This window comes from Aedes aegypti, chromosome 3, assembly GCF_002204515.2.
Source record: "Aedes aegypti strain LVP_AGWG chromosome 3, AaegL5.0 Primary Assembly, whole genome shotgun sequence".
NCBI lineage: Eukaryota > Metazoa > Arthropoda > Insecta > Diptera > Culicidae > Aedes > Aedes aegypti.
The window spans coordinates 376,245,846-376,273,092 of NC_035109.1; the positions used below are offsets into that span (position 1 = coordinate 376,245,846).

Here is a 27,247-nt window from a genome sequence, read left to right on the forward strand (position 1 = left end):
TTTTATTTAATTTAATGTTGCTGAATCCATTGCCGTTTTCAAAAATATCATAGTACATCTAGTATTTGAGATATTTGCTGTTGAATATGCAAAATTTGACTATTTTGGCCAACTTGCATGCAAGTTTACCAGCTTGTATGGCGATTTAATTGCTAAATATACCACATAATTCAAACTTTATACGTATAACAATGCTTTTCAATAAAGTTCGTAATGCTTTCGATGCTGAAAAGTTTTTTTTCATGGTTCGCTTATAAAAAATTGATGTTATCAAAATTTTATCAAGCAATTTCAACCAAATTATATCTGAAATGAAAGTCAAAGTTTTTATTTATATGCTTGGTAGATTCGATCGTAAAAAAGTTTTAAATTTACTTTTAAATTTATGTAAACATCAATGCATTCAGTCTTTTATATAACTTTGGCGACTTGTAGCTAATCATTCAGATTCGGCGCTCTCAAATCTACTAGAGATACATGATTTGATCACTGAGACACGCAACAATGTCATTTTTGTTACGCTGTATCATTGGAGGAGTACCTGAAAGAATTTCTGAATTAATTCGAGGAAAATACCTGATGATACTGGATCCTGATCCAACAATCGAATCCTTCGTATACCAAAGGGGGAATTTTGGAAGAAGTACTTGAACAAATATAGAAATTGATTCCTGAAAAAACTTAGGAAATAGGGTAATTAGATGTAAAATGCGTCATAGGAGTAAAACGCGCCACAGCAATGTCTCCTCCAAGATAAAAGGTATTCTAGTCAAATTTGACTAAGGACGTGGCCAGGACAGCTCTCAATTATCGGAGGATACGTCAATCTTGTCTCCTTTTCTTTCAAGCATTACGTCCGAATGGCCACATCCGGTATATTTTAAACGGTACAAAACTCTTCATTTATAATGTTGAATATCAGATCTTAATGATTTATGCAAATTGAAATGATTGTCATTGCAAATAAATAAAGGTCACTTGGCATGTCCCAAAAAATAGCCCTTTTTTACCCGACCTGACCCAGTGATCCACCGGAATAACTCCGGCCACAGGAATATTTTCCTCTGTCCACTTCTAGAAACTAGATATGTGTGCCAGTATACTGACAAAAAATCATTTGAATCCATTAAGAATTCGCTGAGCGGTGAGGGTTTTAGAATTTTTGCTTTCACTCAGGCCTATACGGGTTAAACATAAAATATCAAAGGATATTGGCAATCTTGAGGGTAAATGACGTAGGGTAATGCGCCATACTAATGGTTGCTTAGAAACCCTGGGTGAAAATCCAGTTATGCTGCAATAAGCCACATTCAAACGAGACATAGAGCTGCATAGTATCTGTTGCATACATTAGAATTTGGAAAATTAAAATCTAGGAATTGCAGTTCTTTGCCAAAGATTCAAAAGTTCTAGGCAGCGAAATAAAAAAAAATGCATTACTGCGACACCTTCTTCTTTCTGGCGTTACGTCCCCACTGGGACAGAGCCTGCTTCTCAGCTTAGTGTTCTTATGAGCACTTCCACAGTTATTCACTGAGAGCTTACTATGCCAATGACCATTTTTGCATGTGTATTTCGTATGGCAGGTACGAAGATACTCTATGCCCTGGGAAGTCGAGAAAATTTCCAACCCGAAAAGATCCTCGACCGGTGGGATTCGAACCCACGACCCTCAGCTTGGTCATGCTGAACAGCTGCGCGTTTACCGCTACGTCTATCTGGGCCCCACCTGCGACACCTATGCCGCGTAATTTACAACTTGATCATCAAATTAATGAACAAATAAATCCAAGATAAATCTCTGGATACACCAACTCGAAAAAAAAACACTTCTTAAAAGCTAGAGGTTTCGTCTGGCTAGATTCTGTTCCTGGCCCATTGTGTTTTGGTTAGATTCATCTTAGATGAATTTTTAGCAAAACAGAGCCGCTCTCACACAGGTTCAACCACGGCTGTCCAGAATGAGCCGTTTATTCTGAAATATGTTGAAGTTGAAGTTTATCGTTTGACATGGACAAATATTCGAGACAAGGCTTGTGAAGAAGTTCACGTCGACGTTGACGATTTTAAAGCTTTCATCACAAACAGTGTTGCGAAAAACTCAATTTTTCATAACTCACGCTTGAGCTTTTTCATGCGTTAGTTGCCAATCACGCAACTCAGCAGTCAAAAATCATGAATGATTTGGCTCACCTTTTTAACTCATTGTCTCGTATTTCCACAGTTTACTCACACACGACAATACTTTCTTGTTAGTCTGGTAAGATTATCCCAAGCGTGAGATTTGCGAAGCAGATCTCTAATAAGTTTGATCTCGCGAGAGTGGGTATTGATTTAGATTTGAGTGTGAGTATATCAACACTGATCACAAAGATATTGAACTCGATTCCTGCATGATCAAATTTAAAGGTATGCTTACAATTCCTCTCTAGGAATGAGAAAGTAACAGATTAAAATCATGTCTAAAGCAAAAAACAGAGTCTCAACCGATGAAACAATAAAAAATAATAGATTATATTTTTGTATCGTTTTGATTTTTTGTATAAAAACTACCATAAAACACGATTTTACTATTTTCGCATTTTTATGGTACATACTATAGTTTATGGAAGAATCTTTGCGAAAAATCTTGGTAAAGTTCATGAGTTCAACCAAAGCAAAAAAAAAACATCAAAGCATTTTTGGTACCAGCAGAAATGGTCCAACCCGTTACCTGGCACTCATCTTAGACATACAACTAGATCGCAAGAATTCCAAATATCATACGAAAGTGTGCGCAAAAAGATAAAGGTTATCGCGAAAAATATGTGACTTTAAGATCATTAGAAACCCCTCCTCCATGCTACGCGCATGTTCACTCGTGTATCCCACAAACTGGCAGCCAAATGTGGCTTGAAGTCAGTCGAACATCATCCAAGATATATTACATTCCTCCAGTTTCAGAGTATGTACCACATTCATCCTTGTAGTTTTATGTACAGCTAGCATCGTGGTGGTTTTGGCAGATGCGATTCCTCTTCCCATCCGCCGTCCAACGGTGCTGGAGACCAACTTTGCCAATTTAAAATTCCGATACGCCCAACATCTTTGGGGCCTAGGTTAATCCCCCGTCTAAACCGTAAGTAACGCGGTTGACTGGTTCGACAATTGAAATTCACCTGACTTTTGGCTTTTGGCCGACCGAACGAAGCGCTCACCAAAGCCAAAACCCTTTGTGTCGTCGTGCTCGCCCCGGTACGTAGGTAATCCGGTTAACTTTTCTTGCTCAACGCAAACTTCAATGTGATTAGTAGCTTCATTGTCCTTTTCGCATGTCTCTGCATGCATCTTGCCCGAGCAGGTGAGCTTGACAAAGGTGTAATAGAAGTTTGAAGAACTTGAAACGTTATAACAGAAACGGTAACAGTACATCCGCCTTTTTCAGGAGAATAAAAACGCTGCATGATGGAGGCAGATTATGAGGACTCATTCCACAAAAGCCGCGAACTAAGACGTGCAGTTATAAAAAAGGGAGCACCTACGCCAACTTTAAGTAATTGAAAGCTGGAATCAACAGTATGATGAACACCTGAATGACCTGTATGCCTATGGATGAATTTTAAGAGAAAGTCCTGGGTATACTCAAAAACATTTTTCTAGGGAAACTCATTATTGTTATAATGGAAAAATCACTGAAATTTTATGATGTATACTTTTTACAACAAACCCAAAAAAATTTGTTCACTGTAGCATTTGCCAAAATAATATTTCATACGATAACTTCTACTTATCGGACCGCACGGACACCCTCATCCAGGAGACGTGTGTCTCCCATGCATTCGACTCACCTCAATAAGGTGGAACGGTCTCATCCTCAGCACCCACCACCACAACCAATTAGCAATCCATTACACTTTGGTCAACTTCCGGTGCGGGGGCACGGGGTTCCGCACTACTGGGAGGAAAGCTTAAGTCGCCTGACAGACGTAAAGCCATGTTCTGTTAGCTCGTCGCCGGATCCCGGCAGTGTTATAATGTTTCAAATCAAATTAAACAGACAAATTAATTATGCATTCTCTATTCTCGGGGCTGGTAGCTAGTCGCATTAGTTCGGTGATGTCCATCCATGCGCTTCCCGAGCAAAGGATAATTGCTGCAGAATAACAAACAAAAGTATTCCAAAACAGATAATTTTCAATACTTAAGCGAAGTATGCACTTCAACAGAAAAGTAATCGCCTATCTCGATGCGTGGGAAATTTTTTGTAAGAAATGGTCAAGAAAAGCATTTTTCTTTGATCGCAGTACGCAGTTGAAACGAAATGTCATTTTAAATGGAGCTCACTGTAGAAAAATTCTTGACCATTTCTTCCGCAGAAATTTTTACTTTTCTTGAGCGAAACAGCATAGTAAGCTTTACTATCTAAATAAGGTATAAAAGAGCCCTAGGTAGGTAGAACTTAAATACCTCAAATAATATCTCATGCATATTCTACTAACACCAAACTGATTATTGGATCAAGCAGAGCTGTCAAATGCACACTCCGAAAAAATCATGTGATTTGACGTCTTTTGGATGCACATAAAAGAAGCGAGCCAAATGACGTGAATTTATGTCACATTTCAAATACCATAGCGTCTGATTCGGGAAATACCGATCATAGTGACATTGTTTTCGTGTTCTTTAACGTATGAAATTACATTTTTTGTTCAATACATCTTTAAGGACACATTTTTTTGTCGTTTAATCATCTACATCATGTGCCATTCAGTCAAACTATGAATTACGTCCACAGTATTTTCCATTATTTTTAAGAGTGTGTCACGAATTTTATGTGACTTTGACAATTGAATATTGCCAATATCAAGCATTTTTCCAGTGACCCTCTTCCAAACTGCTATCGGTTGGCATTATGTTCTAATGCGATATTTCGTATAGGAGGGTGCTATGAGCATTTTAATTTTTCCAAAATGTTGACATTTAACAGCAATGGTATCAAGTATTCTAAACCCTAAATAATACATGATGAATTTCCATATGAAAATGAAAATTTTCAATAGTGGTTCAGTACCTCAACAAGTACTCAACAGCCTTCCAATACCTCTATAAGGTACTTTAACTGTTCAAAACAATATTTTAAATACCATAGAAGTATCAAATTTGGGTGTGGACCAGTATTGGACTACTGAAAAATACCTAATTAGGGTATAACTCCAAAATATGGTACGCGTAGATAAGTACGAGTTAGTCGTTACTGCTCGGGTTGGCTTGCCCTGGCCCAGTTGAAGCGAGACTCCGCAAACCGCACTTTCCCAGAAGCGAGCGATGCCAACGTTGGACATTGTCGTTCCTGTCGTCGTTTAGGTAGCTGCGTGACATGCGAAATCCCTCTCGACGTCAATGGTTGGGTTTTGTTCTCAGGCTGGAAGCTGAAGTCTGAAGATGCTAGTTGATGGCAAGAATCATCAAGATATATTTCTCATTTAGTTTTGAACTAAGCTGGGGAGGTTTAATTTTATGATGACACAGGAAAGCTCTACTGTTTGTTACATGCTTTTCACTGCCAAATAGGCTTTGGTTGATTTGGTACAGCTTAATTCGATTGAATGTGATTAATTTCTCCCGGATGTGCATGGTTTTCTAAGTTGTCTATGTGTTTAATGCTCTGCTGGTCGATAATTTAAGGTTTGTGAAGCAAGACCAATGTCTTATAAAATTTGATAAGTTAGATTTTTGAAAGTGCCGTAAAACAGTTTAAATCGATTTTCAGAGTTTCCAGTGAGTAATCAACATCAAACTTTAGTGTAGACTTTCTGAATTTCAACGTATTTTACTATTGAGTAGTGACGCTGTTGTTATTTATACAACACTGGTGGAAAAAGCTCATTTTTTCAAACACAGCATCAGCGTGTTCGTTTTTGCGATGGCGAACCGCGTGACAACTTGAATGATTTTTCAGCCCTATTGGTCAGAAAGATAAATTACATATTCTAAGGGGCAGGATTATATCAGCATTTGCGAAGAAATGTTACGAAGGAGAAGTGGTGTAAAAAATCAACGAATAAAAAGTACGTAATTCATTTATGGTTCCTAAGTAGGCTACGATCAAGTTTATCCTTGACCACAATCAATTCAACCAAAGCATTTCTACAGACATCCCTCGACCCTAGCTCATGAAAATACAAGACGTTCTCGGTATTGGGCAGAAGCTAGTGGCGATTTACCCGATCACCTTTGGGCTTAGTCAACAGTCCGGCTAAGTAGCAGTCCTGCTAGAGTACTCTAGCTCGACTAATGGACCAATGCAAGAGTTCACTAATTTGACATTTGACATAGGCGAAGTCTTAGGGTATGGTGAACTGGAACGGAGTCCGTTTGTTTACTTCGATGACATTGTCATAGTAAGCAGCACATTCGAAGTACACCTCTAGTGTTTAACAGAAGTTGCATGTTACTTGCGATTGGTTAACCTATCAATAAATCTCGATATATCTAAATTCTACCTAAAGGAGTTACCTTACCTCGGATATATTATTTCAGCCGAAGGCTTATGACCAAACTCAGACCGTGTTGAGGCTTATGAGCGCCTGCCATCACTACGAGCCCTGCGCAGATTTTTGAAAATGTTGATTTATTATCGACGGTTTAGTGAGATCTCTGTACTCTTAGCTGCAAAGAAGGCTATCATCAAACTGAAGAAAAATTTGATTGCAGTTCCGGTTCTCGCGAATGCAAACTTTCGACTGCCATTTCAAATCCAAACCGATGCGAGCAACAGTACCATCCAGTGTGGCGTATTTCTCATGTAGGGGAACTTACATATTCTCGGCAGTCTAAGCCGATGCCGCGCTTCTTTTGTAATTTTCTCGGACATCAGCAGACAAATTACGTGTTTGTCTGTTTACATTTATGCGCTGATCAATCCTCTATCGATTCGCACCGACAGATCTGCTAAAATATCTTTGGAAACGTTTTTACAACGCTGCGAACATCTCTTGTCAGTGTTCGGCAATCCTCATTCTCTTCGGCAACTTTCCCATAACAACTGCAGGCAAATCTGTTCGGCAGCTCCAAATCGGTCGCATTTTGAGGCGTGTTAATTTGTTGTTTGTTCCGTCTCGGAAATCTCGTCAGCGGGAAGTTGACAGAACAAACAATCATCTGACTGTTTTCATTGGTGTGCTTCGATTGAAAAATACTGTGTATTTGGCGTTTGAAATTTGGTTGCCGATAATAGTCACATGGTGCCAAAGCCGTAAGTCTCCCTATATTGTGAGTGGATTTCCGTATCGAACACGACCGTTCGAATCGGCCGTGCCCCGAACAGTCGTAAAAATAGTCGTTTTTTGCCTTCACAGCTGACTTTACTGTAAAATATGTCAAAACTGACAAGTAAGCCACGTGGTGTTTTGTTCACTCTTTCACTTTTGTCCGGCTAATCTCACAGATTATGTGATACACGAGATGCAGATACGTAGGTACAAATCATGGCTCCATCACATTACCCCGAACGCTATTATCCCGAAAGCCACTACCCCGAATGGGTCACTACCCCGAACGCCACTACCCCGAATGAGTCATTACCCCGAATAGTATGACTATACTGTTAAAAAATAATTTGACTATTGGATGTATGCGTCTCTAATGGTAATTAGTGGTGTGGAAAATTTCCCTTCTTTCATATGTCTGTTATTCTTTCGGAATATATTGTTGGCAACCGCCTTCTTCTTTTTCTTTCTTAGACGGTGCATGTTGCTCAGCTCAGTAGGCACATTCGCAGGTCAGACCTCCGTCGTAACACTTTTTTATGGAAATTCTTTAAATTTTGTATGAGTACATTACGAGAACAACCTCCAATTTTTTTGCCACCTTCACCGTTATTAAATTTGTGAATGGACTTTTAATAGAACAAACCTTTTATTGACTGAGAATTTTCCTTATCAATTTACAATTCTTGTACATGTGCTTCTATGCCCAGGAATGTCAAGGAAATTTTCAATGCAATAAGAACCGCTACCGGGGGATTTCGAACCCATACCCTCAATATGGTTTTGTTGAACAGCTGCGTGCTCACCGGTATTTAGACTTCTTGGTGGTGTTTATATTTCAATTTTGTTTTTAACAAAGACTTTTCTTTTTTATAAATATAGGTTGTGTGATAGCATCACATTGTCATCCCTTCGGTGGCTGGTACAAATGCTACAGCGGGGATTTGCTGGTTGGAACACGACTGCCTTCCATCTAGCTAATCTGACTCGTTAGTTGGAACGACTGACAGCTGGTGAAAATGCTTCAGACTCACGCAACTGAAGAGCAAATAGTTACAAAATGCACATATACATGCACATTGGAGTGATGCAAATTTTGAAATTTTTGCTCCCCTATGCTCAAACGATTTTTATTATGGTAAATAGCATCCTTTCAAAGTTTGAAGTGATTCGGAAGAAATTTGACTGTGCACACGCCATTTGAAGTTTATATGGAGATTACTATGGAAAACGCCAATCTTCTGTGTTCAGTCCTCTATCTCTTCGTCATAACATTTTATGGAAAAGTGAACACACTCATCCTATTTGAAAATTTCCCAGCTTCAACTTTGCCGAAGACCACTTTTTGATTGGACCTCAGGATAAATTGTTATTCATCATCGTAAACTTGGTTTGCATGTAGCATGCTTCACCAACTGTTCGGCAGGCAACAGTGGTACTCCTGGCGGGAAGAATAGATCAAAGTAATCCAGGCTACTATGTTCTACAGCAAAAAAGCAGTGTTGCTCTGAAAGTAATTGAATGATCATTTCAGACCCCCCTAGAAAAGTTCAAGCCCCCCTAGAAAATTTTTACTCTCATGCTAAGTATACGCTTTACTTAAGGGATTTTTTCGATCAGAAGGGTCAAGCCCCCGCTAGATTTGAGATCAAGTTACGCTAATGTATTTACTACTGACCAGGGTTGGGAAAAAATCTGAAACTCACTCTACAGTAGTCAAACAAAGCCAATCACAGTCAGCGAAGCCAGTGAAACTCACCCCCATCGCTGCTGTAGGCAAAAAGCCTTGAAAATTGCAAAACACCCGTTGCTAAGGGCAACCCAAAATTACTGTAGAAAAATGTTCTATTTCCCGCATTTAGAGCCTTCAATGACACTACTGATTTAGAGAAATTCATGTACCCAATATAGGCTACTTGATGAGATTCACGATTTTAAACTACTGTAGTGAGAGAGCTACGTGATTTTACGAAATTCAAGCCTACTACTATTACCATTCCCAGCACTGCTACTGACTCAACATACCGGAGTGGCTTAAATATGTTTTTTTCATAGTTTACTGGTTGAAGTTTAATTGATTGTTGTTTTCTACGTTAAGGCCAAAACATTGTTAAGGTAAAACAAATAAATTTACGATTAACAATGTTGTTGTTTTGAAAAGAAAAAAAAATCTTAGAATCAATGTAGCACAATAATAGTTTGAAGATAAGGCATGCGATTACTGTTATAGTCGATTAGAGCAAGTAGGTATTATACGTTTGTTTCAGATCTGGAATGATTTGGTTGCTTTGGTACACTCATGTCAATATCCGAATGAACTTATGCGGATGGCTTCCACGAGGTGCTGAGTGCCACCTGGTTGATGCAACTTTTTATTCCGGCATTTGCACTAAATGACCAGCTCACTGAAGTTTGTCGTATTTTATTCGCTAAATAGGCTTCGCCCCTGTTTTTAAATTAATGTGGTTTGAGAGATGAGAATCTGCGTTTTATACAGGGCAAATTGACAATGATATGTCATTTTATGTTATTAACTAAGAGCTATCTTTGCCAAACTTGCCATTCGTATATCGTGTGGCAGGTACGCAAAGCGATGGAAGAGCTGTTCCGCGCTAAAGACACACGGAAGTTCTAACCGAAGAAGCTTAACCGTTCGCGCAAAGGCTTTGTGCCACAAGCCGACATGTGCAAAACGAAAAATTCATCGCTGGGCTGCTGGGTGTTTCGTGTTGTCCGTTGCCTAATGTTAGTGATCGTTCAGTCTGTGCAGCCTTTGAGCTGAAGACGGTATAAATTGTCTTTTAAATATAAAATTTATAAATTTAAAGAATGTAAAAAAATATCCTAAAAAAATGATAAATTGTATTTTGAAGTAAGATGGAATTTTACCTCTCAAGGAGATCACATGATACAGCCGCATGTTATTTACAGTTCTTTTCAAACAGGTTTAACCCACATTGATAAATAGTTGAAGATCCATGGTCCCGTTGATACAATTATGTGTGAAAATGGTTCATTTTTAGGTAATAATATATTTTTCGAAAAAGCCTGCCATTCAAGGGAAGACCTTTGTGTTTGGTATAAAAAATCCGTTCCATAAGTTGTAATTTTAAGTAGATTGGTATATCGGATTTAATATTAATTCACTTAGGTAGAAAAGCAGTAATACCAGGTCCGTCTGACTCAGACTCAGATTGGGTACCACTTCTAGTACTGCATTTGGTCCCTCGGTAGTGCAAAAGGTACCCAACTTTGATAGATCGCAGTACACTTTTCACGGCATTCTAGTTTACCATGTGAGCCATAAAATTTTGGGCAACTGCAGGAGACATGGAGGTCTTTAATTAGTCTTTGGTAATATCACGTACATTAACAAAGGAATGTTTCCTATGTTCATGAACGCTCCTCAGAGATGACATTGTTTGCAACACACTAACGACAGATTGACGACACGGGTTGCTATGCGTGCTTGAAAGCAAGCAACGAGAGTTGCTCAGAGTTACTCTGTATCTCGCTCAAGAGCTTGCTCAAAAGCAAAAGCTGTCCCGTCCCTAGTTAAAATCCTGTTGTGGCTGAGGATGTAGAGCAGGATAATTTTCACGTTAAATTCTGAGGGCAATACTCGGTGGAAAACTAGACGCAAACATAAATAGTAGTACCAGATGTACAAAGAAGCAAATTTTATTTGTCAAAATAAATATGGCAGACTTCAGTAGGCTAGTCACTTTTTTAAATTGGTCCAGAAGTGTAGAATAACCTCAGGAATCGAGTCCTGTACTCAGATTTGATGAATTTTTTTTGCATAATAACGGTCTGGTTTGATCCCTTTTCGTTGCTCTTGAAACTTCTATCTGCGTGTCAGAAATGCACTGTCACATTGAGATTTGCTCATGAGACGGCGCATGAGCCAGTGTAGATGTGTGCTACATGAGATCTACAATAATTGATTTTACCATGGACCGATGAAGGAGACGCACGGTACTCAAGTTAGTATAACAAAGTGCTCTGCTCTCTAAGCCGAAAAAGAGCACGACCGACGAATCGTTCCAATCGGATATGAGAAACATTGCGATAAGCTCCGAATGAGGTATTTTTGGTCTAAATGGCCAGCTCAGTCCAAAAGTATGTTAAACGGTGTCGAATTTGCAAAAAATGCAAGCCCACCACCACTTCACAGCATTCAATTATGGGAAATGTACGTGTAGCTACCAAACCCTTTCAGATTTAGGCGATTGACTTTATCCAATCACTGCCTCGGTTGAAATCCGGTCATGCACACCTATTATTAATTCTGGATATATATATATATATATATATATATTTCGAATGGACTTTGTTATTGCCAGTAAGAAGAATTGCTATTGATTTTATTTTTAAAATTCTCGGAGAGCAATAGAGCCAATAACCTTCGGTTTCGCAAGCCTGCTCCCATTTATCAGGTTGAACAGAAGAGTATAAGCGAAACATCAAGCAATCTTCAACTGAAGACTTCTATAAGACAAAATGAGGACCAGCTTACACTCTTAGCACTATAGTTTCTCGTCGAGTAACGAGCTCTTACGAGCTTTTCGAAGAAAGTGGTAAAAATTGAGGTATATTTTATTCCATTGACCTCAAGTCTGGTGTTCCAGAAGTATTTGTCCGCTTAACCTTCTTGTTGTTAAGTAAAATAAGTGTTCGGCCGAATCAAACAAATTGACTGGACCTCGTAAAAATCGTACCCCGGCTATTAAGCCCGGCTCTCCGCATAACACCTTCTAGCGCAATATTGAACAACAGGCACGAAAGTCCATCACCTTGTCGTAGTCTCCGGCAGGATCCAAACAAACTGGAGAGTTCGCCTGAAACCTTCACACAATTTTGCACACCTTCCATCGTTGCTTTTATCAGTCCACGAGACTGATCCCGAGACTTTCCCTTGAAAGCTGTTCTCGTTCATGATTTTCCATAGCTCTACGCGGTTGATACTATCGTATGCCGCCTTAAAATCGATGAAAAGGTGATGCATTGGGACCTGGTACTCACGACATTTTTGGAGGATTTGCCGTACAGTAAAGATCTGGTCCATTGTCGATCGGCCGTCAACGAAGCCGGCTTGATAATTTCCCACGTTCTCGCTTACTAAAGGTGACAGACGACGGAAGATGATCTGGGATAATACTCTGTAAGCCGCAGTTAGAATGGTGATTTCCACTCGAAAGTTCTCACAATCTAACTTGTCGCCTTTCTTGTGGATGGGGCATATTACCCCTTCCTTCCACTCCTCCGGTAGCTGTTCCCGACCAGTGGATTACAACAGAGTTGTAACTGGTTTTGTTGCTCAGCTAGCGCGTTTTTTGTAACAAAATATGATATCATTTTGGCTGGTTAGTTGTTAAAATAACAAAAAATATAACACAATTTCATCTACACTAAACAAAATTCAAACAAAATATGTTTAATCGTGCTACTATTTTGTTGTAATCCGCATTATTCCTAGTAGTTGTGGTATCACCATGAACAACCGTTGTACTAAAATATGAATAGAATATAACTGAGTGAGTCTAAATGGGTGTCAACCTTGTTCATAATCTTCAGAAAGACCCCCAGTTATGCTTGTAGATCTGAAGGCCTATTTTCCACGGAATTCGTGGCTTACTAACACCACCAGACCAAAATTTCGGAAATCGTAATTGATTTACCACTCTATGCTTTTCGGGTAAACGTAGTGTTTGGTTATATAAGTGGTTATCGGGTAAATGCCTTCCGAGCAAATGGTTCACGGGTATTTTTTATGTAATCACATTTAAATTTGTAAAACATTTACCGAGATCTCGGTTAATGTTTACCACGTTTTGATTATATTTTCCGATATATAGGTAAAAAAATGGAGTCCAGATCTCAGCTGTTGGACTCTCGTCAATCCGTTTTAATAACATCGGTTAAATCATTTAAATGAAAAGGCAATACGTGAAAGTGACGTATTTTCACACTAATTTATGTATTTTGAAATATCTGTATTTCTTTCAACGGAAACCAAATCGTCGTTCCCATCTGGCACTGTACCCCAAATCACTTAATTCTAACAGATCTGTCTTTCATTTTCCAGTTCTTCAATCAATTCCACTCTCTTGTTTCAATTCCAATTACTTTCAACTTGTTCGTCCCTGCCCCTTTTTCCTTAGCTCGGCCCAGAGAAACCAGACGCGACGCGATTTGTACAGGATACAAATAGTCAAATATTTACGCCTTCCTGCTCGGCATGACTTCCTCCTGGCGGGAAAACCATACGATAAGAAAACGATGACAATGACGACGACATCCTGCCTTAACAGCCGCCTCTTCCGTCACTCGCAGCGAGCTTCTTCGAGAGCCGTGATTGCTCTTGACATGATTACGACTACGACGACGACTAGGGTGGGTGTACCAATTATGGATGTAATATGTGAATTAAAATCAGACTTAGGCCGTGTTTATAAGAAACCATAAGCATGTAAACTTTTGACGAAAATAGACAGTGTTAATGTAAATTTTTGATAAAATACACAGTTTTTTTTATTTAATTGACTCAAGACTTCTAAAAATAGGTTTTAAAAATCATTGTATTTGTACCAATTTTGGAAATAGTCTTCCTGACATTCGCCAAAAAAGTGTACTAATTATGGATTATCAATTATTTGCAGAAAATGAACTCAATTGCTATCTAAAGTGACTGATAATAAAATGCTAATAACAGTGATTGCTTATAACATTTTAATCGATATTAACTCAATTCGCAAAGGGTTTATGGGAGTTTATAATTTTTCGAAAGTACCGGCATAACTGGATTGTCATACACTTTTTGTTATCGCCATAATGGATATAACATGATTTTCAACCTAAAACGGTTAATTTGACTACTCATCTAAATTTGTTCATTTGCTCTCACCATGCAACATAAAATCATCGGTTAAAGTAGTTATGCCGGAAATAAAAACATAATTTTTGGTACGGATATCTTTAAAAAAACTGATAAATAGTTTCATCATTCCAGTGAATATTAGCTGTTATATCATAGTGGGACAATTAAACTGAATCTCTTTTTGATCCCTCTGTAGTCATAATTAGTACATCTACCCTACGACGACGATGGTGCAATAGAAAGAACAGAACTTGAAGCTTCTTGGCGGGTACTTACCGAAATTCACGATCGGTGACGGCTACGAAAATTGATTGCCATTTATCTAATTCGTCTGAGCTTTCCGAGCTGGAGCGTCCGTTCTGTGGAAAGGAGAAGACAGAGATAGAGTAAAAGCACGAAATGAGAATCGGATGAGTTTTAAATTTGAGGCAACTGTTGTTACAAGAGAACGATGATGACGACCGAACTGCAGAGTAATCGAAAACGAATTGGGCCATTGAGAACTTATTTGACACAATTAACGAATTGTGTTCAGTTGATTGGACCAGTTGTAGGACAGAACCTTTCGATAAATGGATTGTCCTTATTAGTTTAACTGTGACAAAACTTGCTTTTCAGCATAGTGTCAATTGAGTATACTTCCATTGCTCTACACTTAAGTCGTAACATTATCTTAATTAGTACCAAATAGAATATTGATGATTATTTGTATTTGTATTTGCCGCGATTAAGAATTATAAATACACTTTCTATATTTAGGAACCTTCCTCCATACATGACATAGAATTTTTTCACTGTTTTTTTTATAGTCCCTGTTTGTAAAGTGCCCTCTCCCCACTTATTTTTGAACAATAATGGTTGAACGGCCAATAAACCTTAAAGAAATTATAAACTAAAGCCAAATTCAAATTTTCAAGTTCACAGATCTAGCGAACCTCAAAACCAGTCGCGTTGAAAATTTAATAAGGTACCCCGGGGCAAGTGAGAAATGGAGTAAGTGGGACGTTTCATCATAGTTCACTTAGGAAAAGTTTTTCATGGGACTACTCTTCTAGGAAGTGGAAGATACAATGGCAAGGAATGTATTAAGTACAAAAATATTGTTATTTTTATTACCATGTGGTTCATATAACAGTTATCAATTTAGCACCATTTTCAATTTGCATGATAAATTGTGACACGTTCCACGTCTTGCATTGACTCGCAAAAAATAAATGTGCTATAAATCGAATTTCTATCAGTAAGCTACAATTTTATGTTTTATGTATAATTACACGCTGCTAACGATTAACCGGTATTTTGTTTTTATTTCATATGAAATTTTCGACGCTCTTACTTACCAGAATCAAAACTTTTTCAACACGTTTCAAACATTTTCCTAGATAGTAGCACAAAATTGAATGCTGTTTGTTTTAAAAAAAAGAGATTTTTGTCAAAAAAGATCAATCTCAAATGACGTTATTGCATAAGAGGGAGGAAATATGTGTAATTCTTCTTTATTTTTTTTTAGTTTTGAAATACGAATTCAAAATTGAGCAAAGACAGAGATGAAATTTGAAATGCATCATGAGAAGGATTACTATTCTATTTTAATTGAACTTAATTTGTTATTTCTACCAGATTTAGTAGTTACGGAAAATAATTCGATCGCATTAAGTGGTTCTCTGTCATGCATTAAATAACAACGGAACATAATTTCGTCAATAATTTAAAGTTTATGTGCTACTTTTTAATAATTAACTTATAAATGATATATTTTTAACATGTTTAATTCCTCTTTACTCTTTTATTAAGGAATTTTCAATTAATATTAAGTGCGATGAGACATACTATTTTATAAAGATTTTTTTTCTAAAGCGTTACGTATTTTATGGTTGATCCCTTATGTACATCAAAAATGTACTCTAAATCAAAAATCTATGAATTATCAATCCTATTATTGTAATGGTTGAATTACTGATGTGAATTGAAGCATGACACTGGATGTGACCCACTTGCCCCGTTTAACGAGGTAACTGCATCTAATGGCTCATTCTACAACTTTCTTCTAAGATTTTCACAATTTCGAATTTATTCGATCAATTTCATGCACACACCAGCAAATATGTTGCCAAAATGTGATTGTTGTTGGATTTTAAAAATATTGGCATTTGAAAATTTTATTGAACTATATGTTTAAACTATCGTTTTTTAATGTCCCACTTGCCCCGGGGTACCTTAAATTGATTGCTTGCTGGTCAGGATCAATCGATAGCATTTGCAGCTCAGAGTGCTGCTTGATTCTCTAGACTAGTTTGTTTGTTTTGTTTTATTTACGACATTTTACACCGCTTGGTGCATTCGTGTCGAGAGATAAATTTACACTATTTTTTCTTAGACCTAGTATTATAAACTTTCCAATCCGAATTCATGAACTCTTCTTCCACTAAACACTCGCATTCCTGGTTCTTGAACACATAAACGGAAATATATAATGATATCCCCAAGTAGTCCTCTCAGGATTCTCCAGAAATTATTCCGGAGATTTCTTCCGAGATTCTTCACTGGATCGCTCAAGGAACTCTACCAGGAATTTCTGCAGGTGTTCCACAACTTACAAATTCTCAAGAATTTCTTGCAGGTATTTTCCCTGAGGAAAATCGCGACCAGTAGGCGAATTCCGGCGCGTATTTTCTTCGAAGAAAAGAAAATTTTCTTGCTGGTGGATTATGGAAGAAAATTTCTTCTCTTCGAAGAAAATGTGCGCCGGAATTCACCTGCAGGATTATTCTAATGATTTCCTAATGAATCCTCCAGGGATTCCCCAGGAATTTCTCAAGGGACTCGTTCTGAGCCTCCAAAAAATCCTTCGGGGATTCCTCCAAGAGTTCTTCTAGAAATTCCTTCAGACATTCATTCTATACAAATTCCACCAGCAAAATCTCTACAGTAATTCTTCGTGGGATATTTCCAAGGATTCCCCAGAAATTCTTCCAGAAGCCATTCAGAGATTCCTACAGGAGTTTCTCCAGAGACTAGAATTTTTCTAGTAAAATCTATACAACGATTCCTGCAGGGATTTCTTCAGCTTTTTCTTCAGGAATTGATTCAGAAAAAACTGGTAGACAATCAACTGAATATTTTAATGAAATATGCTTGCCGTCTACTTAGTTTTATCATAAAAAGTCGTTGAAAAAATAAAGACACAAAGCATATTTGATGCTGATTCAGGAATTCCTCCAGAGATTTTCTCAGGCATCCTTGGATAGGCTGCTGCAATATTTTTTTCCAGGTATTCTTTCAGGTATTTAGCCGGGGATTCCTCAAGGGGTTACTCTAGATTTTGTTTTTTTTTTTCTAGAGTTCCAAAGCATTTAGCCACATCGACCAAAAAGTGCGGGTTCGATTCTCGCTTCCCGTAAGCATTCACGTGTCAGTCAGTGCCGTAGCGTGCGGTTGGCCAGGTTGGCACCCGCCAAGGGCGCCAGCCGTCAGGGGCGCCAAAATGAGCACATGGCAAAATTTTGGGACAAACATATCCAACGAAAAAAAAAAAATGGAAAACATATCAGTAAAGAATTGAAGAAAATCTAGGTTCATTTTTAGCAGTAAAGCATCTTAAAAGCAGCGTTACCAAACTTCCAGATTTGTCTGGAATATTCCAGATTTTTATGTCTACATTTTACAAAAATCTGGAAGATCCAGATACAAATTTATAGTGACGTTCTAAGGTTTTCCATATAAGACATAGAAAACCCAGTCTTTTTTAGTTGAAATTTCTAAAACCATCAAATTTTTTGAAAAAAAGCAACCTGCCATCTCTGTTTACATATTACAGAATTTATATATATATATATTTTTTTAAATTTACTTCCAAATTCTAAAATTTAAGCAGTTAGGCTTCAACTTCTTCTTTTGTGAGCTCTAATAGCCGTGAAAACTGTTTTGCAAATAAATGTGACGTTCGATTGATATTTAAAATGAGAATGAGCTAGTAGTGTTTATCAATTATATTAATTTGATCACACTAGATCCTTCCGAAATTACGCTTTCTATACTGTTTATTGGTAAAACTACATTTCTTCAAACTTTGAGAAGGTCGTGATTATCGACCTTAGATAGCTTAGATAGGTGTCCAAACACAGTTTTATTGTATCATCATATCAACAAAATTCTTTAAAATATATTCAAAGAACCTTGAGTATAAATTTCATGCAATCCTAAACGCAAATTCTGGGAAGATTTTTTTTATAAAATAATGAGCAGAAATCTTACATTATCTTGCGTAAGATTTTTACAAAATTTTGGAAAGTTTGATTACAAGATGCTCAGCAGGATCCCGCAGATTTAAGGAGCGGATTCTCGCACAATCCATGACATAAGAAAACGTGAGTAGTTCAGGCTCTTAGTAATGGTAGTATTTACAGGTAAAGTTTTCTTATATTTGGCCAAGAAATAAGTTTTTGAGCAAAGATGGTTTTATTAGGAATAAACTTATAAATAAATAAATAAATAAAAATTAAAATGATTTACAAATATCCTTTTGGTTCTGCCAAACAAATGTTCTCAAATTATTAATGCTTTCTAATAAGTATTTGGAGATAATTTAAAAATTGACTTGGATGAATTTTAGTGATACTAATAAAAAGTAAGAACAGGGAAATTTTTAGAACCTCAATTTTTTTTAGATGAATAAATTTGTGCTGAAAATTTTATTGACAGGATCAACTGCCGATTTCTACGGAAAAACTGTAGAAATAATCTAAAAAACTACGCAAAAATGAATGATTCAATAATATAAATAGGATTCCTTTAATTAACGTTTTTGGAGCCTCTAACAAATTCTATGCTTTTGCTCATTGCATTTCACTAAAACTTCAAACTAATTGTCTTATGTATCAAGCACTATCTGCGGTTTTTTATAAACATGCATTCAAATTTTGGAATTTCGTCTAAAAATTATCTTGATAATATCACCAGACGGTTCTTTTATACAAGGTATGTTAGCTTTTTACGAACAGTTTCATAAACTTCAAATTTTAGTAAAGCCGTGAGATTCAGCATGATACTCTTTTAAAACGAAACCTCTAGGATTTTTTTTTCAATATATTTAACGTAAACTTGTTCCATTCAAAGACAAACAAAGTTATTTGAGTTTTCACTTTGACTAGGGGGCGCACAAATGGAGGTTTGCCAAGGGCGCCATGAGGCAACGCTACGTATCTGCGTGTCAGTGCGTTTTTTTTAGGGTTTCGTCAGGGATTGCTTCAGGAGGAATTCATGGATAAATTTCTAGAGGAGTTCTCGAAGAATTCTTAGGAAGAGTTTATCAAGGACCACAACGAATCCCTGGAGAAATTTTAAGAAAAAACCCTGGAAGATTACCTGAAAAAATCCTTAGAACAATTCATGTGGCAATTTTTATGGATGTATGCCTCAAGAGATTTCCTAAAGGCAACTCTTGAGGAGACCCTATAGGGATTCATAAAGTTATTTCTTGTAAAATCCCCAGATGAATAGTTATGTTCAAATCCTTGAAACTTCCAAGTAAGCGCCTACCCAACCGACCTACACGTTGAGACAGCGAGCATCGAGTTACCAGCAGACGACGAGGTGTGCAGACTTGAGAGTCGAGTCTAGTACACGACACTGAAGACGACCTTACAGTTGAGGTCGAAATACGCGTATCTGTCAAAGGATACAAACTCTAATGGAATTAAATGGTATAGTACTAAATTCGGTCTACTTAATGAAAGACATTTCAAGTGATTTGTCAGATTTTTCGACATCGAATAATTCTTCTTCTCATCCGTCAATAGAAATTCATAAATTTTACTGAATTCGATGCATTTGATTTTGATTTTTGACCATTTACCATATTTGAATGGGTGGTCAAGAATTTCAACAATTTCTATGCATACATAGTGGATCAAGTATCAAAAAGCAATAAATTTTGAATAGATTTCAAAGTCCGATAGAAATTTTTTGGTAGTTCTTTGGTGTCTGTCTTATTATAAAGGTATGCACCCAGTTTGACCGTGGAAGCATTAAATGATTGTTATTTTCCTAGAAATTGTTCAGTCAGAGTGAATCAAATCATCAAACGTTGGCCTTTAGTTCAGTCTGAGTAGACCAAGTGTACATAGGCCACCAAAAAATCGTACTATTAGAGGTTTGTATTTTTTTTCTTCATGATTATCACTTCTCCTTATATTGCTTGAAAGTAACACAAAGATGTGTAGAAATATTGAACAAAAATTTTAACGAGTTAAAAAAAATACAAAGTTTTAGACTTTAAGCCCATTTCTCAAAATATATAAAATGTCACTTGGCCCACTCTGACTTAACGGCGACCAATTCTTCGAGAAATCCTCAGAAAAATATGTGATGTCCAATTATCAACTGTAGATAGGATCTATCAATTTCTCATGATCATTAGAAATTCCCATTTTGCTTACAATCTTCGAAGAATCCAATAGTCTAATAGGTAGACGATACATATGATAGCATGGCGCAATAGTCCAAAGCGACATTTTTGCAAGAAGACAGTGTTTTCTCTGTTCTCGTTGATTTAAGACGTTCGATGTCTTCAGAGAAATTATTCGTAATTGAGTTTTGCATTTTTTTTGAACAACTTTGTTGAAGACAGTTTGACCTAACTGCTCATTTGAGTAAATTGGTTCAGAAAGTTTTAATTTAGGGTGGACCCGAAAAATCAGTAATTTTGGTCTAACCTTTTTGTTTTCAGTTTTACGTAAATGTGGTCTTCACGCTAAAACCTACAACTTTTCTGAAGGCAGCACGCCTTTAACTTTAAAATCTTGTGAGTTACAGGCGAATATTGAGTTTTTAATTTTATCTTTGAAGGGAATTTTCTCAATTCACAAAAATGACGTTCTCACAGTTTTGCAGCAAAAGTTGCCAAATGTATGGCCTTTCGAATGCCATTTAAAGAAAAATTTTATCGAACCAACTCCATGAGTTATGGGCATCTAAAAATTCCATAGTTTTCCACTTAAATTTGTTCATAACTTCAAAATTACAAAAATTATAAAGATGTGTTATCAAAAAACAGTTATTTTGGTCTAATTTTTTGTTTTCAGTTTTATGTGAATGTGGTCTTCAGAAGGGTTGTAGGGATAGTTACAACCCTTCTGAAGACCACATTCACATAAAACTGAAAACAAAAAATTGGACCAAAATAACTGTTTGTTTCAGGTCTACCCTGAATTTAAACTTTCAGAACCAATTTACTTGACTCAAAAGAAGAGTGAGATCAAAAGTGTCTTCGACAAAGTTGTTCAAAAAAACATTTTCTAAAGGTTTGCAGAAGATTGCAGCCACAATTTTCTCAAAAAAAAGTTTGAGTTAATATTTAGACTTAAATAAAGGCCCCTCTATTCATTTTTTTTAGAAGATTCAAAACTCAATTACCAATAAATTCTCTGAAGACACCTAATGTATAAAATCGACAAGAATAGAGAAAACACTTTTTTTCTTGCTAAAATGTTGCTTCAGATCATTGTTCATTGGAGAAATTTAATCTGGTGGTGATGTGAACTACTATTTTTTGTTTTTCAATTTTCAATTTTATATGTTGTTCATAAAAAAAACTCGTGGTCATATGGGGAAGGGATTAGGGTTAGTGGCCTTAGAGCGACGAGGGGGAGGAGGTGCGATGCCTGAAAAGCCAGAAAAAATGACCACGTCGTTTATGGACGGCCCCTACGTGTTCTAACCTAGTGGTCTAGTCACCAAGCTCGCCCCCAATGATGTTGCTCACCAAAGCTTCACCCAATAGAAAAAATAAGGGCTATTATGATGTGCAAAGAAAGGTCTCTACGACCAGAGTTTGTAGAAAGAATGGATGTAAATGTCTTGAAACGTTTTCTTGAATTATTAGTTCTTTGTACAATTATTTTTTCAAGTGTACCTTTCATTCGAATACAAGTTCGATGTTACATAACATGGAACATATTCCATTCCAGCATTCATCGTATTCAGCCGTCTAACTGACTGATTGTGGCCAATCATTTTCAAATAACCCTCCCCACCCCCATTACGAACAATATCCGTACATACCTGTTCACCGCCGCACCTCCGGCTGAGCCATCCGATGAACTTCAGCTCCCCGATAATTGACGCCAGGGCCCGGTTCGCGTCCAGGAGCGCTTTCTGGGTGCTCTTGCCGATGGCCGAGTGGAGCGCGTTGAACCAGGTGGTCGCTTCCTGAGGATCGACGGCGCGCAGGATACACGAGTGAATGCCATCGGGCGAGTGCAGCTCTATGCAGCGATTCTCTGAGGATCAGATAAAAGGAGGCGAAAAGAGACGGATTAGGGTTATCAGACGATTAGTTTAAGGGTATTCTTTTTCAGATATGACTGACGATTGCAGAACAAATCAAATAACCTTTTGAAACCAAAACTGCGAAATCATTTCTTTCCCGTGATAATACACGTACGTGTGTACTACGTACAATGTGTACTACGTACAATGTGTACTACTTAGTACACCAATTGTTGGCCTAGCTCATTGGTAACCCTAGACTAGATGAGATTTTAGAGTCAACGACGACAAGGACGGAGTAATGGATAAATTTTCACGTTCAGAGTTCCTCCCTCACCCCCTATTAAGGGATGGGCGTGAGCGCGTGACGGCGAGTGGACGCTTTTCTAATTACAAACGTCGCCCCGGGAAGGACTTAATTTATTAAAAGCCATTTCGCAGAACGAAGCTGAGTCGAATGGGTGGAGATGGGTAGGCGACAAATTCCAAGATTGGTCTGTTTCTTTTGGCGCTTCTTATTCTTCTCCATTTCAAAGTTGGTCTTCTTCGCTGCAGTGGATTGCGGATCGTTGCTGCTGCAGCTACTGTCACTGAAATAGACGTTTAGACTATGCGACAGGCATTACAAGGAAGAGGGCACACAATGTAGATGTAGAGCCTGGAGCAGTGGCGAGGAAAGGTTGGAATTTGAGATTGTTTTCAAACAGTTTTCTCATTATTCTATTTTTGAACTTCATTTTGATTAAGTTCTCCTTTCAAAATCCTTACCTTCTACTTATTATTTTTGTATTTATGCGACTACTACAAATCAATCTACAAATACAATCTACTCCAATCACACGCATGCTTCGTTCTGTGACGGAGAGGCCTTTACCATTTGCAAGCAAAGATTTTTGACATATATGAAATAACCTAGATGTAAGAATGTGGTTGTATTATTATCCATGTTTTTAAAGTTACTTTTTTTCCTTTAAATGCTCATTATAAAGTTTATTGTTTGATTAACACCTTAATTTTGTTGCTCTTTGTATATTTAGTATGTATTTCTCTTATCTTTGATAATATTTTAGCGTTTTGATTTTTTTTTTAATTCGGTGGACTTTTTTTCTTTGGAATTTTATTTGAATAAGGTACTTTATTCTCCCTCAATTTTCCCACCAATTACTCCAGACTGGCCACCGGGGCGGGTCGCCCTTGGTCACACCACGGCTAGAAAGTGGGTGAAAAGATTAAATGCCAGCCAGCACAAACGTCACAACGATGGCGTATCGTATACCCCTTCCGATTGCTTCCGGTAGTTTCCGGTCCGAGAACGGCGATGGACAGCCCATAGGAAAAAGAAAACGGAAGGGAGTAACTTTCTACATTTCTGTGTCGTGCTGCTTTAACCAGCTACACGGTGGCTGTCATTTCAAGGCCAGAGCACGCTGCATTGCAATCCTTTGGCATGGCTGACAAGTGTATAGAGGAGACTGGGTGGGCTTGATTCCAGGGAAGACTTATTTTCTCGGAAGCTTAAACAGTTTTTTTTTCAGAGGAATTTTGGTAAAATTTTATTTTTTTGAAAAACGATGTAAATACAACAAATATTTTCGAACGACCTAACTTTGCTAATATTTTATTAAAACGTTCAAAATTTTTAGAACATGTAGATACATGCAAGTAAAATCGAACGTACATTTAAAAAGTTACTTATTTTAAATGTGTTTTTGTTTATTATGATTTGTTTGGGAGCATATAGACTAAGGCCACTTGATGTTTCAATTAGAATACATACATTATATTTGTGGTGCAATAAAATTCTAGTTGGAATCCTGAATTTCATACAACTCTGATACAACTCTGATTACAAAAAGTGTCATACAATAATAACTTCAGTGCATGAAGTAAAAATGAAAGATCAAATCTACCCAAATTTAAAATATATTTTTCACTCCTATTCCTCATTCTCCACTTCTTATTTTTCATTACTCACTCTTCACTCCTCACGCTTCACTCCTCGCTCTTCATTCCTCACTCCTTATTCTTCACTCCTCATTTATCACGCCTCACTCTTCACTCCTTTCTCCTCGTTCCTTATGCCTTAGGGGTCATCCAAAAATGAGGTCCATCATTTGGGGGAGGAGGGAGGGTCTATGAAAGTGTGACATTGCATGTATTAGGTATTGGAAAAAGCGTGACAGAGGGGGGAGGAGGGTCAAGAAATCCCGAAAACCGTCGGGCGTCATATTTGAATCGTCCCTTACTCATCATTCCGCATTCTTTCACTCTGCACTCCACACTCTTGATATCTCATTCCTCATTTCCTCGCGGGGAATTGCATTATCCTCTCAAAGGAAATGATTTACCCTCTTGAGGGAATTGCTTTACCCTTTCGGGGGAATTGTTCTACCCTATCGAGGGAATTGTTTACCCTTTCGAAGGTGTTCATGATATCATACCTTGATGCATTTGACCGCATAACAAATCTGTTGCGATTCGGGTGTGTGGACAAGAAGAACTTGGACAAACTTGAACAGTTAACGAGAGCTTGATTGTAATACGTCTAGCTTGTAATAGTTTCTCACAGTAACAAACCGGTTCCCATGGATGTCACTTGGTGAAAGGGTAGATTGCAGCCCATTGCTACAACTTTTACACCCCCTCTCAATTGAGCATCCATTTCAACATTCACGTAGCCACTAGCGTAAATGAACGTTGCTTGTCGTAACTATTGTCGAAATGTATGTTGTGAAGTTTTTTGCGTTAGAGACTGTTTATTACTATGAAAATAACGCAAAATTTCAAAATCATGCACGATGCAGTATTGCCAAACACCTATGAACTTCTATATATAAGCAAGGATTTGAACATGGCATAAACCTGAAAGTTTGTGGGGTGCTTGAGATATATCCCTAAACCAGATTTCATCACCAAAACTCGTACCAATTAGCTCATATGATTGAAATAATTGAATTTCTGTTAGATATCATTGAATTCCTTAGGAAATTGCATACATTTAGGCGTTTACGACGTAATTCTTGAAATTTAACTATTCGTTATTTATATAAATATTGCATTGTTAAGAATTTGTCAAGCATATTTGGATTCAGGGAGCTCAAATCTATCATATAGAGTTGTTTTGGAAACTTACAATAATGGCATTGACCAGTGATCAATTTCACCCCGAAATGAGATTCTCTGATTTTTTATTTTCGAGGAATTTGTTAACACTAAAATGACATTTGTTAGAAAATTTCGGTACCGTCGTTGGGGGTGACAATGGGTCAAAAAGGAATATGTGCGATTTATTTTTTGAATAACTATCGCAATTTAACTCCAATAAACTTCAAATTTGGTGTGTATGTACTTTGATGGTACATTAACAACTGTGCAAAAAATTAAAGACAAATATTTATTCACAGCGGCACCACAAGTGAATGAAAAATGACCCAATCTCACCCCATAGAGGGGGTGACATTGGGTCACTGTAATTGAAATAACTTGTTTTTGAGAATATGGTTTCAAAACCATTCACAACTGAAAAATATTGACAAAAAACGATGCAAACAAGACAAACATATATCTAAGATGTTTTACAAGTATGATAAACCCACTTGAAAGAAAGATTATACTGAAAATTGAAGAGCTATGAGAAAAAATATGTAAACCCAACATTTATCGTCAAGTTTACATAAATTTTCTTGGTTTTTGCCTCAAATTGTCTTCAAAGTCTCATCCCCATTGCTATAAAGCCCATTAAGTTTCCCCAAAGGTGTACTGAAACAGTGATTATTTTAAACCTTCGCAAATAGTTAAATTTCAGTGCGACATTCCACGATCAATGAATTTCAGGCAGAAGTTGACGTCATAATCCCAGTATTTCAGCGATCCAACTCATTTGTACTTCCGTGAGATGTGTCTATAATATGAAAACACTGATAAATAATCAAATTAAGAAAAAAACACCCTTTTGATAAAAATTTACGATGTTGCTGCGCACGAAACACAATTGCTGGTTTGAAAAGTTGTCAAAATGCGTTGTATTGTTATTCAATGCACGGAATACTCAATTAGACTTGTTTGATGTTTCAGAGATGTTGTATTTAGAAAGAATAAACACATCTTAATGAAAAAAGAGAACACCCGGCACCGTAAAATGTCAAAAAAGTGGACTTGGAATTTCATTTACTATCGTTCTTGCTTGACCCAATCTCACCCCCATTTTCAATGTTTTAGACATTGTACCGAAAAAAATGATTTTTTTGTGGGAAAATCAAACAGATTCCGGAAAATACCTGTGATGTGTAAAGAAAAGACTTTCAACATTCTACTAATACAACGATAGAGGCTAGAGTACATGCGTGATACTTTGTACAGGAGAAATTTAATGTTGTAAATTTTATCTAGTTTCAACATGCAAGTTTATTGATGTAGTAAACCAAAACTACTATTTCTCAAAATGTATATTGTTATAAATTATGTGCAATAATATGTTCCCTAACATATGAATTATTAATTTTAGTAATATCAGCGTTATTAGCTGAAATATTTCACAAAACATATTTTTCCGTTTTGACCCAATCTCACCCCCTAGACCCATTGTCACCCCCATCGACGGTACATAAGTCGATGAGGCTCACCTTCGTACTTGTTTTCCTGCATTTATTTGTTTGGCATTGTTAACATTATAGAAAACAGACTAGAAAAACCGTGAAAAATGATCAATTTCACCCGAAATTACGGTACCTTGGTAGAAACATTGCATTGCCATTTTTGTTGTATGCCATTCACTCTGCACAGCTCCACATCGTTTGTGATGATTTCGTAGTACCTGTACTTGGTTCTGATGTTCCACCAATTTCTGGGCGTC

General features: G+C 37.2%; 1 protein-coding gene across 1 annotated transcript in view; it reads right to left on the bottom strand.

Moving 5' to 3' along the window:
• Positions 1 to 27,247, bottom strand: part of LOC5575195 (beta-1-syntrophin) — a 756,119-nt gene that overhangs the window by 24,005 nt on the left and 704,867 nt on the right. Inside the window, exons 7-8 of the mRNA XM_021850899.1 lie at positions 22,189 to 22,406; positions 14,404 to 14,486 (exon numbers count right to left, since the gene is read on the bottom strand). Of these exons, the coding sequence (XP_021706591.1) occupies positions 14,404 to 14,486; positions 22,189 to 22,406 (301 nt within the window). The remainder of the gene's footprint in view (positions 1 to 14,403; positions 14,487 to 22,188; positions 22,407 to 27,247) is intronic.